Source organism: Micromys minutus (genome assembly GCF_963924665.1).
Source record: "Micromys minutus genome assembly, chromosome: 9".
In the NCBI taxonomy this organism is placed as follows: domain Eukaryota; kingdom Metazoa; phylum Chordata; class Mammalia; order Rodentia; family Muridae; genus Micromys; species Micromys minutus.
Window position 1 is genome coordinate 67,556,567 of NC_137978.1, and position 14,896 is coordinate 67,571,462.

The 14,896-nt window shown below is 45.3% G+C and overlaps 1 protein-coding gene across 2 annotated transcripts; it reads right to left on the minus strand.

Moving 5' to 3' along the window:
• Positions 1–260: 260 nt before the first annotated feature.
• Positions 261–12,481, minus strand: TTLL10 (tubulin tyrosine ligase like 10; the record flags this gene model as incomplete). 2 transcript variants are annotated; one of them, XM_080921842.1, is made up of 13 exons in its annotated part: positions 261–709; positions 967–1,060; positions 1,379–1,495; positions 7,292–7,432; positions 7,871–8,042; positions 8,948–9,119; positions 9,591–9,676; positions 10,729–10,855; positions 10,932–11,050; positions 11,194–11,326; positions 11,411–11,491; positions 12,139–12,342; positions 12,430–12,481. In XM_080921842.1, the coding sequence occupies 13 exons, from the start codon at positions 12,479–12,481 to the stop codon at positions 261–263; spliced, it is 1,947 nt and encodes a 648-aa protein (XP_080777968.1). The 2 variants fall into 2 exon arrangements, with proteins under 2 accessions (XP_080777968.1, XP_080777967.1); XM_080921841.1 differs by having other exon boundaries at positions 12,139–12,481.
• Between the last annotated feature and the right edge of the window lie 2,415 nt (positions 12,482–14,896).

Below are 14,896 nucleotides of genomic sequence, written 5' to 3' on the forward strand. Positions count from 1 at the left end.
CCCAGGATTTGGTGGGCTGACCCAGAGAAGGAAAAAGAGGCCAGGGGAGTTTTTCCCTTCCTGAAGGACTCATTCCCATTCTTCATGCCCACCTCTCCTTCCTCTAAGGACAATCAAGGAACAAATAGAGAAGTGGGGACAGAAGAGCTTGGGGGGACCAGATGGGACCGGTTTCTGAAGGTCGCATTTGTCACAAAGTAGTTTTTATAGGTCCCGGATAGGGCACGGCAAGGCGCAGGGCCACTGGATGCTTGTGGCTGCTAGGAGCCTCGATGGCTCCTCTGTTCCTCCTCGCACTCTTCCTCCGTTGGCCCCAGGGAGGGTTCCCCGGTTGCGTCCCTGCTGCCTTCCTGGGGCCCAGAACAGAAAGAGGGCTCAGACTCCGCTATGGAGCCACCGCCTGAGTCAGACAGCCTCAATTTGCGGGAGACGCATATGGGAGCTCCCCTGGAAGGCATCACCTTTCGTGCACCAGGCCGATCTGAGAGAATGGCACGCGCTGAGGAAAGCGCAGAGGATTCGACTTCACAGGCAGGACGAGGAGGGTTAGGGTTAGGGTAAGGCAAGCGGATAGGTGGGCGCGAACTCCCCAAGCGCTGCCACAAGTCCGTAGTCTCTCCGTTGTAAAGGAGCACAAAGCGACGCTGTGACAGCAGAGGCAGCATCTTCTGACTGTGCAAGCTCTTTTGGCAGGTCTCAAGCGCCAAGTCTGTGGGAAGGCAGGGGAGCGACAAGCTGACTGGTGAGAGGGCAATTTGGAACAAGCAACTTATCTGCATGTCTGGAAACAAGGGAGGAGGATGTAGGTGGGTGAAGTGACAGAGAAGTATGAGCAGAGGATTTGGCTGCCATGTACTAGAAAACCAGACTTGTGGAGTCTGAACTTGGAGGCAAGTAGGATGGGGTACTCAGAACTGGGGAAAAAGTATAGTGGAAAGTTGTGGTGTAGGGCTGCCCAGAGCTCACCCAAGGTCTCCATAACCACTCCAGGGATCACCTCCTTCAGGACTTCACAGTTGGTATGTAGGGCAGGGTTGGAGTTCATCTCCAGCAGCCACACCTGTGGCAGACAGTGGTCAGCATCATTCTCTACCCACTTACTGTCCAGGTGGCCGTTAAGAAGCTGAGGCTTTCCCTATTAAGCCATGGGATTCTAGGCAGATCGTATCTTTCCATGGCTTTGTTCCCCTTGTTTGCTCAAGGAGAACAAAGTTCTCCCCCTGAGAACTGCTCAGCCCATTAGGAGACCAGCTTTATGAAAGCATCCAAATCCAGGGCTGAGTACCCCCCCCCATTGGGCAAACTTATGCCCTCAATGCATAGAAGGGCCCTACCTCCTTGCACCTGCCTACCAGACCTCCTCTTCCCAAAACAGCACCTTGAAGTTTTCATCAATCAGGAAATCACAGCCAATGAGGTCAAAGTAACCCAGCTTGCACTCCAGCTTGGACTTGACAGCCAGGAAGCAGTGGGACATGATCTGCTGCATCCGCTTCTGTGGGCGAAGTAGGGAGGTTTCCTGGCTGTCACCTGTTGGCCCAGATGAAATCTCCTAGGCCTGAACAATCAGTCACACCTCTCTCTTGTACCCTCACCCTCACCTGCACAGCTGAAATTGCCCACACTTCAACACACTCAGAGTCACAGGCTCACAGTCAGAAACTCATTCAACAAAATCATGGGGCTTCTACTATGAGGCAAGAACTAGGAGATACAAAAGTGAAGAAAATTGGAACTCACAGCAGGAGAGACAGACAGCTAGAGCACATAAAACTCTGGTAGGGAAAATAACATTATAACATTTCAAGTTGTCCTAGTAAGATTCGTTTCATGAAAAATATATCTCAGTCTCAGAAACAGCAGAACACATCTAATTTACAAATAATTATAATTATTAGTTTTCGTAAGTTTGGGAGTTTGTTGAAACTCTTTTAGAAAACACCAAAGGAGGGGGAGGGGAGGCATGATAGAGGATAACATTTGAAATGTAAATTAAAAAATATTTAATAAAGAAAACATTTTTAAAAATTTAAAAAAGGAAAAAATTATAAAGTTTACCTCCAGAAGAAAAGAAAAACACCAAAGGAGAGTTGAGGATGATATCTCACCAAACAGAAAATATCAACAAAAAACGAAATGCCACAGATCTTGGAGCTTAAGAGATAACTCCATGGTTAAGGGTACTTGCTTTGATCTTCCAGAGGACCTGTGTTCAATTCCAAGCACATACATTACAGCATCTGTAACTCCAGGACTAACATTGTTATCTGGCCTCTGTGTGCACCAGGCATGCACTTAGTATACAGGCATACATATAGGCAAAACATCCATACATAAGATATTTTTAAGTCACAGAACTTATTATAGTATAATATAGTTTAGTATAATATAGCAGCACATGCCTGTAAACCCAGACTGAGCAAACTGAAGCAGAAGGATTACATGATTCTTTGCTATTTCTTGCTTTCCTGATCACTAGAGGGGTCCATAAATTCAACTATTTTGAAAGCAACTCAATTGAAATTATCTAGTCTGAATTTTAAAAAGTAATGAAAAAAAATAAGCTTCAGAAGCCTGTTGATGGGAACTAATCTAGCAAATAATATATCTACTGAGAACCTGAGGAGGAAAGGAAGGGAACAGCATTTTAAGAAATGGCAGAAAGGGGCTGGAGAGATGGCTTAGTGGTTAAGAGCACTGACTGTTCTTCCTGAGGTCCTGAGTTCAATTCCCAGCAACCACATGGTGGCTCACAACCATCTGTAATGTAATCTGATGTCTTCTTCTGGTGTGTCTGAAGACAGCTATAGTATACTCACATAGAACAAATAAAAAAATCTTTTAAAAAATGGCAGAAAGGTTCCTAAATTTGATCTCTAAATTTAAATTGTGTAATGAAGCCCACACAGAATAAGTTCTAGACTTATATCATAAGAAAACTTTCAAAAGAAGAGAGAATTTGGGAGATAGCCCAGTCGGCAAAGTACATGCTAAGCAGGAATGAGGACCTGAGTTCAGTTCCCAGAACCCATGCAAGCTAGTGTGATGGCTCTTTATTTGTAACCTTGTGCAGGGAAAGGCAGAGACAAACATATACCAGAGGTTTGCTGGCCTTATCTAATCAGAAACCTTCAAGTCAATGAATATGACCCTGTCTTTAAAAAAAGATAGATGACATCCAAGGAGCATCTAATGTTGACCTCTGGGCTCCATAAAAGTACACATATGCCCATGTGCATGAACACGTGTACATACAAAATCATAACAAAGACAAAGAATGTTAAAATCAGCAAGAGAAGTAATTCATCACATTAAAAAGAATAAACATATAAGATTAATAGTCGATTTCTCATCAGAAATTATGAGGGCAGAAGGCAATGAAATGATATTTTCAAAGTGCTGAAAAAACAAACAACAACAACAACAACAAAAACCCACCACAACCAAGAATTCTATCTCCAGAGGCTGAAAAAAAATGCTTAGCTGGAAAAGTACCAGCTGTACAGACACAGATTAAGCTCGGTCCCTAGAACTGATATAAAAAGTCAAGCATGACAACTGAACACATAGCCCTAGTCTTTGGTCACACACACACACACACACACACACACATACACACACACACACACAAATTTCTCTGCCCACCAAATCATACTTCAAGAATGGAGAAATTAGGAGCTAGAGAAATGGCTCAAATGTTAACAGCACTTGTTCTGCAAAGAACCCCAATTATGTTTCCAGTGTCCATATCAGACAGCTCACAAACTCTTATAATTCCAGTTCCAAGGGATCCAAAGCCTTCTTCAGGCATCTGTGAGTACCAAGCACACACACACACACACACACACACACACACACACACACACATACACACACACACACATACACGAAGGTACTTTTAAAATTTTTATTTATTATATAGAAGTACACTGTAGCTGTCTTCAGACATACCAGAAGAGGGCATCAGATTTTATTACAGATTGTTGTGAGCCACCATGTGGTTGCTGGGAATTGAACTCAGGACTTCTGGAAGAGCAGTCAGTGCTCTTACCCACTAAGCCATCTCTCCAGCCCATGAAGGCACTTAAACACATAAAAAATTAAAAATCCTTTTTTAAAACGGGGAGATTAAGACATTTCCACATAAGGACAGGTGTGGTGGCACATACCTTTAATTCCAGCACTGGAGAGGCAGAGACAGGCAGAGATCTTCATGAGTTTGAGGCCAGCCCGGTCTACATGGTGAAGCACAGTCTCAAAAAATGAGACATTTCCACATAAGGAAAACCAAAGATATTCCTGCCCTGTAGTTCCTCCATCAGTAACTTGAACTTATATAAAAAATAAAAAGAGTCCTAGTAAAGGTGATTGTATAGTTAAATATAAGACAGCATATGAGCTAACCCAGAGGGTGGCACATGCCTTTAATCTCAACACTTAGGGGACAGAGGCAGGTGGAGTTCAAGGCCAGAGAGACCTACAGAGTGAGTTCCAGGACAGCCAAGGCTACACAGAGAAACTGTCTTAAAAACAACAAAACAAACAAAAAATACAAATGGACTATATACATAGATGGTTAAAGAGTAAATAGAAGACTTGACCAAAACCATACACACACACACATACACACACATTAAACAGGGCTGATAAGATGGCTAAGTGAATAATGATGCTTATTGTGCAAGCCTGGTGACCTGTTTCTAGAACCTATATTAAGGTACAGTAACAGAACTGACTATGACATTGTCCTCTGATCTCCGAATGTCCACTGTAACATAAGCACCCTAACCCCAATCTTTCTTTCTCTCTCTCCATTTCTCTCTCCACCCCCACCCCAATAGTATTTATTTAAAGGGACTAACAAGATGACTTAGTGGGTAAAGACACTTGCTACATAAGCCTTGTGATGTCTTAAGTTTCAGTAGCCTGGAACTTGCTACGTAGACCAGGCTGGCCTCGAACTCATAAGACATCCACCTGCCTCTGCCTCCTGAGTGGCAGGATTAAAGGCAAATGTGACCACAGTCAATGTTAAAAATACATTTTTTACATCCTTTTGAGGGAGGTATGGAGGGTCATGGCATACATGTAGAGGTCAAAGGACAACTTTTAGAACTCTCCTGCCACCATATGGGTCCTGGAATGAACCTTAAGTTGTTAGGCTTGACATCAAGCACCCTTACTACCTAAGCTACCTTACCCACCCTTACTTTAAATATTACTGTATATGTTTATATAATGTGTGTGAGCATAGGCATACATATGCCATAGTTAGAATGTTGACGTCAGAAAACAACATCTGAGTACAACTCTGTGAAGTTGTTCTCTGTTCTATACATATCCACTTTCTCTTAAACAAACAAACAAACACCTAGACTCCGTGGACCTTTATGGACCTGCTTTTGAACAGTGGGTTATATGATCTTTCAAATGTATAAGAAGGTGTGTGTGTGCATGTGTGCTTGTCTGTGTGGTGTGTGTGTGTTTGTATTGTGTGTGGTATATGCATGTGAGTATGCAGAAGTGCACAGGTGTTCATATTCCTCCAGAGAGCACAATGAGACCTAGAATACCTCTTGTCTTATGGTCTCAAGACTGTTTCTCAGTAAGCTATAATCACACTTTCATTTAGGCTGGTTAGACAGCAAGATCTTAGTAGGGTCTACCTGTCTGGGGTTACAGACATGCAAGCCATATCTGCCTTTTTAAATGGATGTTGGATATTTAAACTCATGCTTGTAAACAGAGAAAGTGCCATTAACTACAGAGCCATATCCTTAGCCTCATAAGAACATTTCTAAGATACAGCACATATTGGGATTAAACGTTTTCATTAATTTGTTTTTGTGTGTGGTAGGTTGGCACCCAAGGCTCTTGTGCATGTTAGGCAAATGCTCTACCTCTGATCATAACCTTAGCACAAATTGTTTTGTTTGATCCAGCATCTCATATAGACCAGAATATCTGAATTCTCTGTGTAGATGATGACCTTGAGTTACTGATACTCCTGTCTCTACCTCACAAATGGTAGGATTACAGGCTTTGTGCTACACTACCTACTTCCTGGCTTTCTCTTTCTCAACCTCCTCCTCCCCTCCCCCTTTTCTCCTCCACTTTTTTTTTCTAACTCTTCCTCTTTTTTTTTTCTCTCTCTCTCCTCTCTTCTCCCACTGACTCAGTAGATCTTATGTAACTATTATTGGCCTGAAGCTATATAGACAAGACTGGTTTCAAACTCTGAGATCTGCTGGCCTCTGCCTCCCAAATGTTGAATTAAAGGTATACACCTGCATGCCCAGCATAGTAAAATGAATTTAAGAAAAGACTGTAAGTGTATGTAGACCAAACATGTTATTTAACCAAGGAGAACTGGAAAAATTCCTAGGAAAAGTTAACAAGCAAATAGAAAAATCTAAAACCAGACAAGAATAGAAAATCTTAGTTGGTAGCGATCAAATGAGCTTGAGGGCAGTGGAAAGGCACAGCAACAAATCTTCCCACAACCCCAGGCTGCTTTCACAGAATGTGTCAATTATTGTTTTTGTTTTTCTCACCGTAACAAATACCTGAAAGAACTGCTCTCAAGGAGGAAAAAAATTTGTTTTATAGTTTCAGAGGTTCCCCATCTACAATCTCTCAATTTGAACAGGGCAGATTATCACAGGAGTGGGATAAGGTGGTACATCCTGCTCAGATTCCAAACCTCTAAAACTGTGAGCCAGAATCAACCTTTCCGACAAATAGGTTGATTATTTCAGATATTTTACATATAAAAGGGATATAATATATTTTTATATCAAAATACGATAAAACACTAAAGAAAAGCCATAGGTCAGGATTACTTATGTGCATCAACACAAAAATACTTAAATACAATAAAATCAAATGTTGAAGTACAGTTGAATTATTATATACCACCACCACCTGGAATTTATCCCAGAAATGTAAGAATAGTGAAAGCTAATCAATGCAATACACACAAATAAAATGAAGGAAAATAGCACATAATCAACTTAATATAGCAACAGCGTTTTACATTACTCAGCATCCTACCCTTAAAACTGCTTAGCAAACATGGAGAGAAGGAAATTTGTAATTCTTCCCCTCACATCAGAAGAAATACAAGGATGTCTACTTTTGCTCCTTCAACTTGATATAGAAAATTACACCTGGAAAAATTAGGCATGGCTTCAGTACAACTACACATGCTCCAGTGGCTCATAAAAAGCCATGTGTCTAGCCCAACCCATAGTCAATATGCACACAAAACTCAACTCAAAGCTAGACTGACCGTGAAGGTGGTGAAGACCCAATCTCTGGGAAGGCCCTTGGTCTTTCTAAATTTGTCATTGATGTATCGGTTGAGGTGCTCCATGCTCCACACAGTGCTCTCTTTCAGCAGCATGTACAGGGGACTCTTCTTCTGCATGAACTACAGCACAAGCAGAGCCTAGAGGTCACCCTTGGTAGGTATCCTTCTATGAAGGCCTTACCCTAACCTCATTGGAGCTCCATTCCCATCTCCCATTGAGAACTGCCCATGAGACCCTGTGCATACACCTTTGTGCCTTGAAACTTCCCCATCAGCAAATCCCCATAGACACTGAACAAGGAATCTTTGTTCCAGACTCCCATTAATTAGGTCTTTGATCAGCATATTAACGGCAGCTGACTGGAGGATTTAGGCTCTATGATACTTCTGTAGGACCCCTGAGTATCTGTTGGGGCAAAAGAAAGTAGCTTCTGGGTTACTTCCATGCCTAGGCAGGCAGTCTATAACTAGATCATTCCTCTGTGTTCCCAAACAATGTGAGTCTTTGAGGTCATCCACACCTATAGGAAAAGGACTTCTCCTATAAGAGGTTCTTACCTGATTGGTCAAATGACCACTGAGGTCACTGGAATGAGGGTTATACAGGCTGAGGGTGAGGCGGGCATAGCCATGGCCAAAAAAGACCATGTATGGCATGGCACAGGCAATGAGCATGTAGGAGCGCACATCAAACTTCTTCCCATCTAGCAGCAGTGGGTTCTGGACATATCTAAGGGGTATCACAGGAACACCTGGGTCTGAGTTGCTTGGCCAGTTTGTCTAGATCTGTCATCCCCACAAGGATTACTTCCTCATTGCCTCCCACCTGTTCCAGGCATAACCACTGGCTGAATATGGTTAGAGGGCTTTGAACTGTTCAAAGGAATTAGGGAGAGGACATCATGACCAAATCTTTACCCACTGAAAGTGTCTGGTGCAGCTCTTAATAGGAAGCAAATGGGAACAGACTGGGCCCTTGTGTCAGGGAGGGCTGTCTGAAGGAGGAAGGCTGACATTGGACTTGTGAACAGTGAATGGCTTTGGTGATGGGACAGGGCATTCCACATAGGAAATTTCATGTCTTCAAGACTGAAGGTAGGGAGAACATGCTTGGAAGGGCCCTATGGAAGGGGAAAGAGGTAGCAGATGGCAGCTGTGGTCAGAGAAAGGGTCTATATCAGTAGAGAATTTGGGTCTATTGGGATCTTTCTAAGTGTGAGTTGAGTTTTCCCTCCCAGTCCCATGTGAAACTGAGGATCTGGACCCCACTGTAGGCAGATGAGTCATTAGTTAGCTCTGTGTTGCAGATAGGCTGTAGCTGGCTGGCTGGGCTGAAAAGTAGGAATGACAGCTGCAGGACAGAGGCAAAGGGGCCAAAACCTCCTTGGCTACCTGGAGCCTCTGTTTAGGGGCAGTCTTGCCTGCTACACCAGATAATGGGACACCCCACCCCATCCCTGCACAGGTTATGGGTCTAGATGTGGCAGGTTGGTTAGGTGTTGGAAGTGCTGCAGCCTGCTATGGCCAAGGGCTGTTCTGCAGCACTATTGATGACTATCACCAGCCTTCACAGGCAACAGTCAGTCTGGGTTATCCCTGCTGAGACCCAAGCTTTCCTGGCATCCATGCCCACACCTCTGCACCACTCGAGCCTGGGGTGCACGGAAGGGCATCTTGCGGTAGATGGGGTCATCCTCAATGCTCTGGGTCTTGGCCTGCAGGGCAGCAGCCTCCTCCTGGCTCCTGATCAGAAAGATGCCCTTCCCCTGGTTGGAGGCTGTAGGCTTGCAGATCCACATCTGGGTTTCTGCAGGGAGTAACCCCTGAGCCTGAGGCCCTGAGTACTCCTTGCCCCTCCCATTCCTCACCCTGCCCTGGCCCTGAACTTCCCTTTCATTACCCTTTCTCCCTCAGCCCCAATCACACCAAACAGCCAAGCTGGATCCAACTGTGATCCTACCCTGATTTCACTGTCTGATTACCCTGACTACCCAGGTCAGAGGACTATTCTGTCTTACCTTGATCTTACCCATGATCCTTCTATGACCCTGGCCCTGGCCTTGGCCATGCCACGCTTCTACATCTAACTAAGACCACAACTCTTCTTTCTCCCACTTCTTAATACCAGAAACCACTAAGATCCCAATCCCTGGCTTCACTTTTCCTCTCAAGAACTATTCTACTTACCCCAGGTCTGGCCCTGCCCCACCCTGCTAGGATCCAGACCTAATCTTATCTGACCCTCTAGTGTGCCTGACCCTACTCAGGGGCCTCTCACCATCAAATAGAGTGAAGAAAGTCTGCCTCTCATCTTGGATGTCCAGTCGGTAGGTCTCTGGAAAAAACTCTTCCATTTTCAGGACCCTTAGGAGAGCAAGGAGGTAAAACATGAAGAGGGCTCTTCTCTATCTCAGATGTAGCCAGTGAGTTGGTAGTTTGGCCTGTAGGCTAGCTGGAAGGGGTGTTTACTATTGTGTCCTTTGTCCTTCTTGGCTATTTCCTTTGTAAGGCCTTTGTTTACAATATACCCTTTCAGAACATTCTTTTATGTTTCTCATACTTGTAGCCTCTCTAGAGCAGCCAGCCTACTGGCTACCGAACCAACTGTGGTTCCTCTGTCCTGTCTCTCTGCTTCCTCTCTCCCAATTGTCCTCTTCTATGTCACTTAGTTTCTAATGCCAAGACAGTGTCTCCTAGCTGCCTACTTCTGTTGGCTTCTGAAAGGCACCCTTTCCAAATCTGCATGCCAAAGGGACATAAATGTTGGTCTGAGTACCTATCTCCAGCACGTTTGGAGGTGTGGGTGGGATGTGAAAGTAAAGATGAGCATAGAGGTAGGTGGGCAGATGGATGTCTTACAAAAATGGCTCTGAGTTGCTGGTACAAGTTAGTAGGAAGACATGCAGATGTCAAGATGGTGTTATGGATGTCCATGATCTAAGAGCTACCTTGAGGGGCAGATAGATGGTGAGCAATAGGTTGGATGAGTAGCTAGATCTGGGCAATATTCAGTGATCCTCGAGTGGTTCCGTTTGGCTAAATGGTGGAGGAAACTGGATGAATGAGAAAGAACAAAATGATGGTCAAGTGGGGGCAGGGAGAGCAATGATGACTCCAGGGGTTGGGGGAGAATGACTACTGGGGGGTAATCCATGGTTGGCTGTTGTAGGCATAGAGTAGATATCTGAGTAGGAAATGGTGGGCATGGGCCGGAGTAGAGGCAGATTGGAAGATCAGTGGGGAGAGACGTGGAACACATGAAGAGAGTGCTGAATTCTATCTACATCTTGGGTAGAATTGTGAATGCTGAGGAGCTACAGAGGGAGGGGTGAGTTTATGGAACGGGGAAAATGGTCCTAAGAGACAGATGAAAGTAGAAGTGGGTGTGCCTTTGGGGATGGGCAGAGTGGGCTCACTTGGCTTGGGTACTGGGCAGCAGCCTGGCCTTGCTCAAAGTGCGTGAGTGCTCCCGCAGAGCACTGAGCAACCCGATCTTGGTAGTAAGCAGCTTGTTGTTGGGGAGCTGAAACAGCAACTGCTGGCCTGGTGAGGCAAAAAGATATATGTGGATGGCACCTTAGGACTGTGCCAATCCCCTCCCCTCAGGGATGTCTCCTACCTTCCCGGAAGCTGCAATAGTTGTCCCTGCACTTGATTTCACACCACTTTAGCTTGTAGTCCTCACAGTGGCTGTCCTGAGTGCGCTGCCAGCCTTTGCTCTCACAATAGTTGCTGATACTGCAGGGCAGAAAGCAAAACTAACTAGGGGGCTTCAGGGTTCCCTGAAGAAGGTATGGCAGGAATGGCTGCTTATAGCAACATCTTGGGCCAGATCCAAGATGGGGTGAGAATACAGAACAGGATGCCCAAACTCCACTCACATTGATGCTCCATTGGTGCCTCCAATGTAGAAGAAAGGACCCTGACTAGGATTGGGCTGCTTGTCTCCTTCCATCAGGAGCCGGTCTGGGGAGGTCACTGGGAGTCTGGCAGCTTCTTCTTCTTCCAGGTCATCTGTGGGTATGTGGGTGATCAGAGGCCCCTGTTTTCTGGCTCAGTAGGGTTTTTCCTGCCCCTTCTAGCTGCCAGAAGCCCCACCTGCATCTTGATCCAGCTGACTTAGCTCAGGCAGGAGCCCTTCCTCGACACTGCTCCCCATCCGTTTCTCATGGGTCCAGCCTAGAGACCAATGGTGTCAGGTAGGGAATGGGTAGGTAGCCATTCAATATGCCTGAGCCCAGCCAATGCCAGCAGGGAAATAACCCAGCCCTTCTGGACCTTGATTCAGCCTAACACAGACTTGATCAGGAGGCCTGAGGGTCATTACACCCAAGAAAGGAGATATTATCAGCCTTAAGTCAGGCAAAGCCCATGTAGTGTGGAGACTACATTGGGAGTAAAGAGGGTGGTCCCACCTGCACCCTCCTTACCAGTAGGAAAGGCTCCATGCAGGGAGTGGGCTAGAGTGTGAGACAGGAGCCCATACAAACATGATGTGGGGATGTCTCCAGAGGGCAGGGGTCACAATGTCTATGATGACATCATGGGTGACACAAGAGTCTATAGTCAACCAGGAGAGATGAGAAACTATACTAAATATGGTAGGGGTAGTGAGTGCCCACTGTGATGGCAGAGACAGGTAAAGCTTGCAGATTTGAGCATAGTGTCCACTAGTATGTGGACCCTTGTTAGCTTCTCGAAGAGCCTATTTAGTTGGTGGCTGGGCATGGTCTAGTATGAGTCTAATCTCTTCCCTTTGAGATGTTGTCCCTGGAGGCCTGACATGAGGCATGTGTAACCAGTCCCAGGGCCCTCTCTACATTCACCTGGCATCTCAGTGTGGCATTGATGGATCCTGGACCGTTTGGGTCTCTTGGAGCTGACATGGGTCTGAGGGGGCTGACCCCGGCAGTGGATGAATCTTGAACGACTACGTGTTGCAGGCATAAGGGCACCAGGACGAGGAACCCTTGAGGCAGATGTAGTCCCTACACCCCTTCGGGGTCTTCGAGCAGCCCGATGTCCCAGCCCTTGGATGGGACAGATGGCTGCACCCACCCTGCTTGGGGAAGGGAGCTTCCCCATATCCTGGGTCTTGGCTTCAGCTTGTGCCTCACTTCCATCTCTGTGATGGTCATGAGGCCTTCCAGCCTGTGGGTGTAAGGTCATCTTTGCATCTTGTCTCTGCCTAGTGAGCTTTCTTCGGCCAAGACTGTCCTGGCCTTGACGAGTGTGGGCTCTGTGTCTGCTGCAAAGAAGTTGCCCATTAGTCTTGCTGCTGGTGTGGTGCACATCTGCAGACTTGAAGGTCAAAGAGGCTCCAAGTCCCAAACAAAGGTCCTATCAGTTTGTGGTTTACCCAAATGCTCAGCTCAGGTCCTACTAACACAACCCGTCTATAGATACTATCAACTCTTCTTCCAGCACCCTGGCCCCAGATGCTGTCCTTTTTCTCTATTCACCATCTTTGGAACATTTTATGACATTTTAAATTAATTCCTAGACAAAAGTTTGTGCCTCATATAAAGGAAATAAACCCAGGTTGTTGGGCAGGGGTGAGTGAAGAGATGGCACATAGAACCCTGTGACTGAGAAGGGAAAGAGAAGCTGAGGTCTTTGGATAGGAGCAAGTCAGCTCTAAGGAATAAGACAGGTCTATGGATAGACTGACTGACAGCAAAGAAAGGCCAAATACAGCAACCGTGAGAAAGTCAAACCATTCAGGCATTACATATGTCTAGAAATGCTACCCCCACAAATCATCAGAAGAAAAAAAATCCAAAAAGTTCTGTAGGATGGAGAGAAATCCTTGGACGAGAAGCTCATACCTCTGTAGAGGACAGGCTGCAAATATGGAAGAATCCAGGAATGCATGAGGATTCCTTTCCACTGAGAAAAGAAAGGCTCCCAGGAAGAGGCTGATGAGAGCTTTAAAACTGGGCAGGAGTGTGGGTGTGTGATACTGCAACCACTTTCTTAGCTTCATATTCTTGTTATTTTAACATTTAATTCAGCTATAAATTATTTCTTGTCATTTATCTTTACTAAAACTAAGCTAGGTGTGGTGACACAAGCCTGTAATCCCAGCACTTGGGGGACAGAAAACAGGAAATTGCCAAAAGCTTGAAGCTAGGCCTAGGCTACATAAAGAGACCCTATGAGACAAAAACAAAACAAAAAACCAGCAAGGGCTCAAGATATAGCTCAGTTGGGGCTGGAGAGATGGCTCAGTGGTTAGGAGCACTGACTGCTCTTCCAGAGGTCCTGAGTTCAAATCCCAGCAACCACATGGTGTCTCACAACCATCTCTAATGAGATCTGATGCCCTCTTCTGGTGTGTCTGAAGACAAGTGACAGTGTACTCACATATACCAGAATAAATAAACCTTAAAAAAAATATATATGTATATCTCAGTTGATACAGTGCTGCAAAGTATATATAAAGCCCAAGATCTGACCCCTGTACCACACGAAACAGGAATGGTATTGCACACTTATAATTCCAATACTTGAGGATCAGAAATTCAAGGTAAACTTTGACTACATAAGTTGGCAACCAGTCTGCACTACATGAAACCTTCCCTCAAAAAAAAAAAAAAAAAGCCCCCACAAAAGAATGATTAGGGATATATCTACCCAAAAGAGGAAGGATTGGGCACAACAGCAACTGGGAAACTGCCAGCTGCTGCCCTTATCTAGGACATTTTTCAAGATCTCTGAGGATGAAATCCAGGATCCAGAAAGGAAGTCTTATAGTAAAAGTTTCAGTTACTATTTCGGGAAGCACATTGTCTGATATTGAAGCAAATCATGTGGTTAAGAGTTTTGGGATATTACATAAAAGTTGAGGGAAAGCTTCAGGTGAGGAGCCAGACAGAAGCCTTTATAATAAATTTAAAATAAACATTTTTTACCTGGTCAGATATAAAGACCGGCAGGAAATCACACCCCAGTACAATGAGCAGGAGATGCATTTAAACCTGAAGAAGATGGTCAAGAAAATGACCATGTCAGTGTTCTGCTGAAGTTTTCTCCACACACACATACGTTTGGCAACACAGGGCTCTGAGAAGGTGCTGACATTTTTTGAAGGGTTGGTGCCTCCCAAGCAGCGCTCACTGTCTGGGGATGCGTTCTCTGTGGATCTCAGGAGGTGGCCCTTCTGAGGGGTCAGTTCTGAGGGAGACAGACATGGCTCTAGGCAAGGAGTTCCTTCTAAGGAATCCCAGCCCTCCCCAGAAATTGAGTTGCCCACGTGGACCAGTCCCACCCCATAAGGCACACCTTTCTTGGTGGAGACAATGGGGTTTGGAGAGAGTGACCTTGGCACAGGGCTGAGCTCAGCCTAGCTGCCCAGTCCTCTCTCCTGTTTATCTACTTCCAGAAAGGGTCAAAAATGAGGCACTGGAGGGCAAGGACTCAGCCTCAATCCTAGTCAGGACTCTCAGCTGGTAACCAGTTAGTTTCTCTTACCTGCTCTGCAAGGTCTTAGGAACCCTCTGCTGGGATACAACAGTGGTTACCTGACAACTGTCTCTAGGCAACTATTACTAGGGAACTATGATTCAGCAGCTGCCCAAAGGT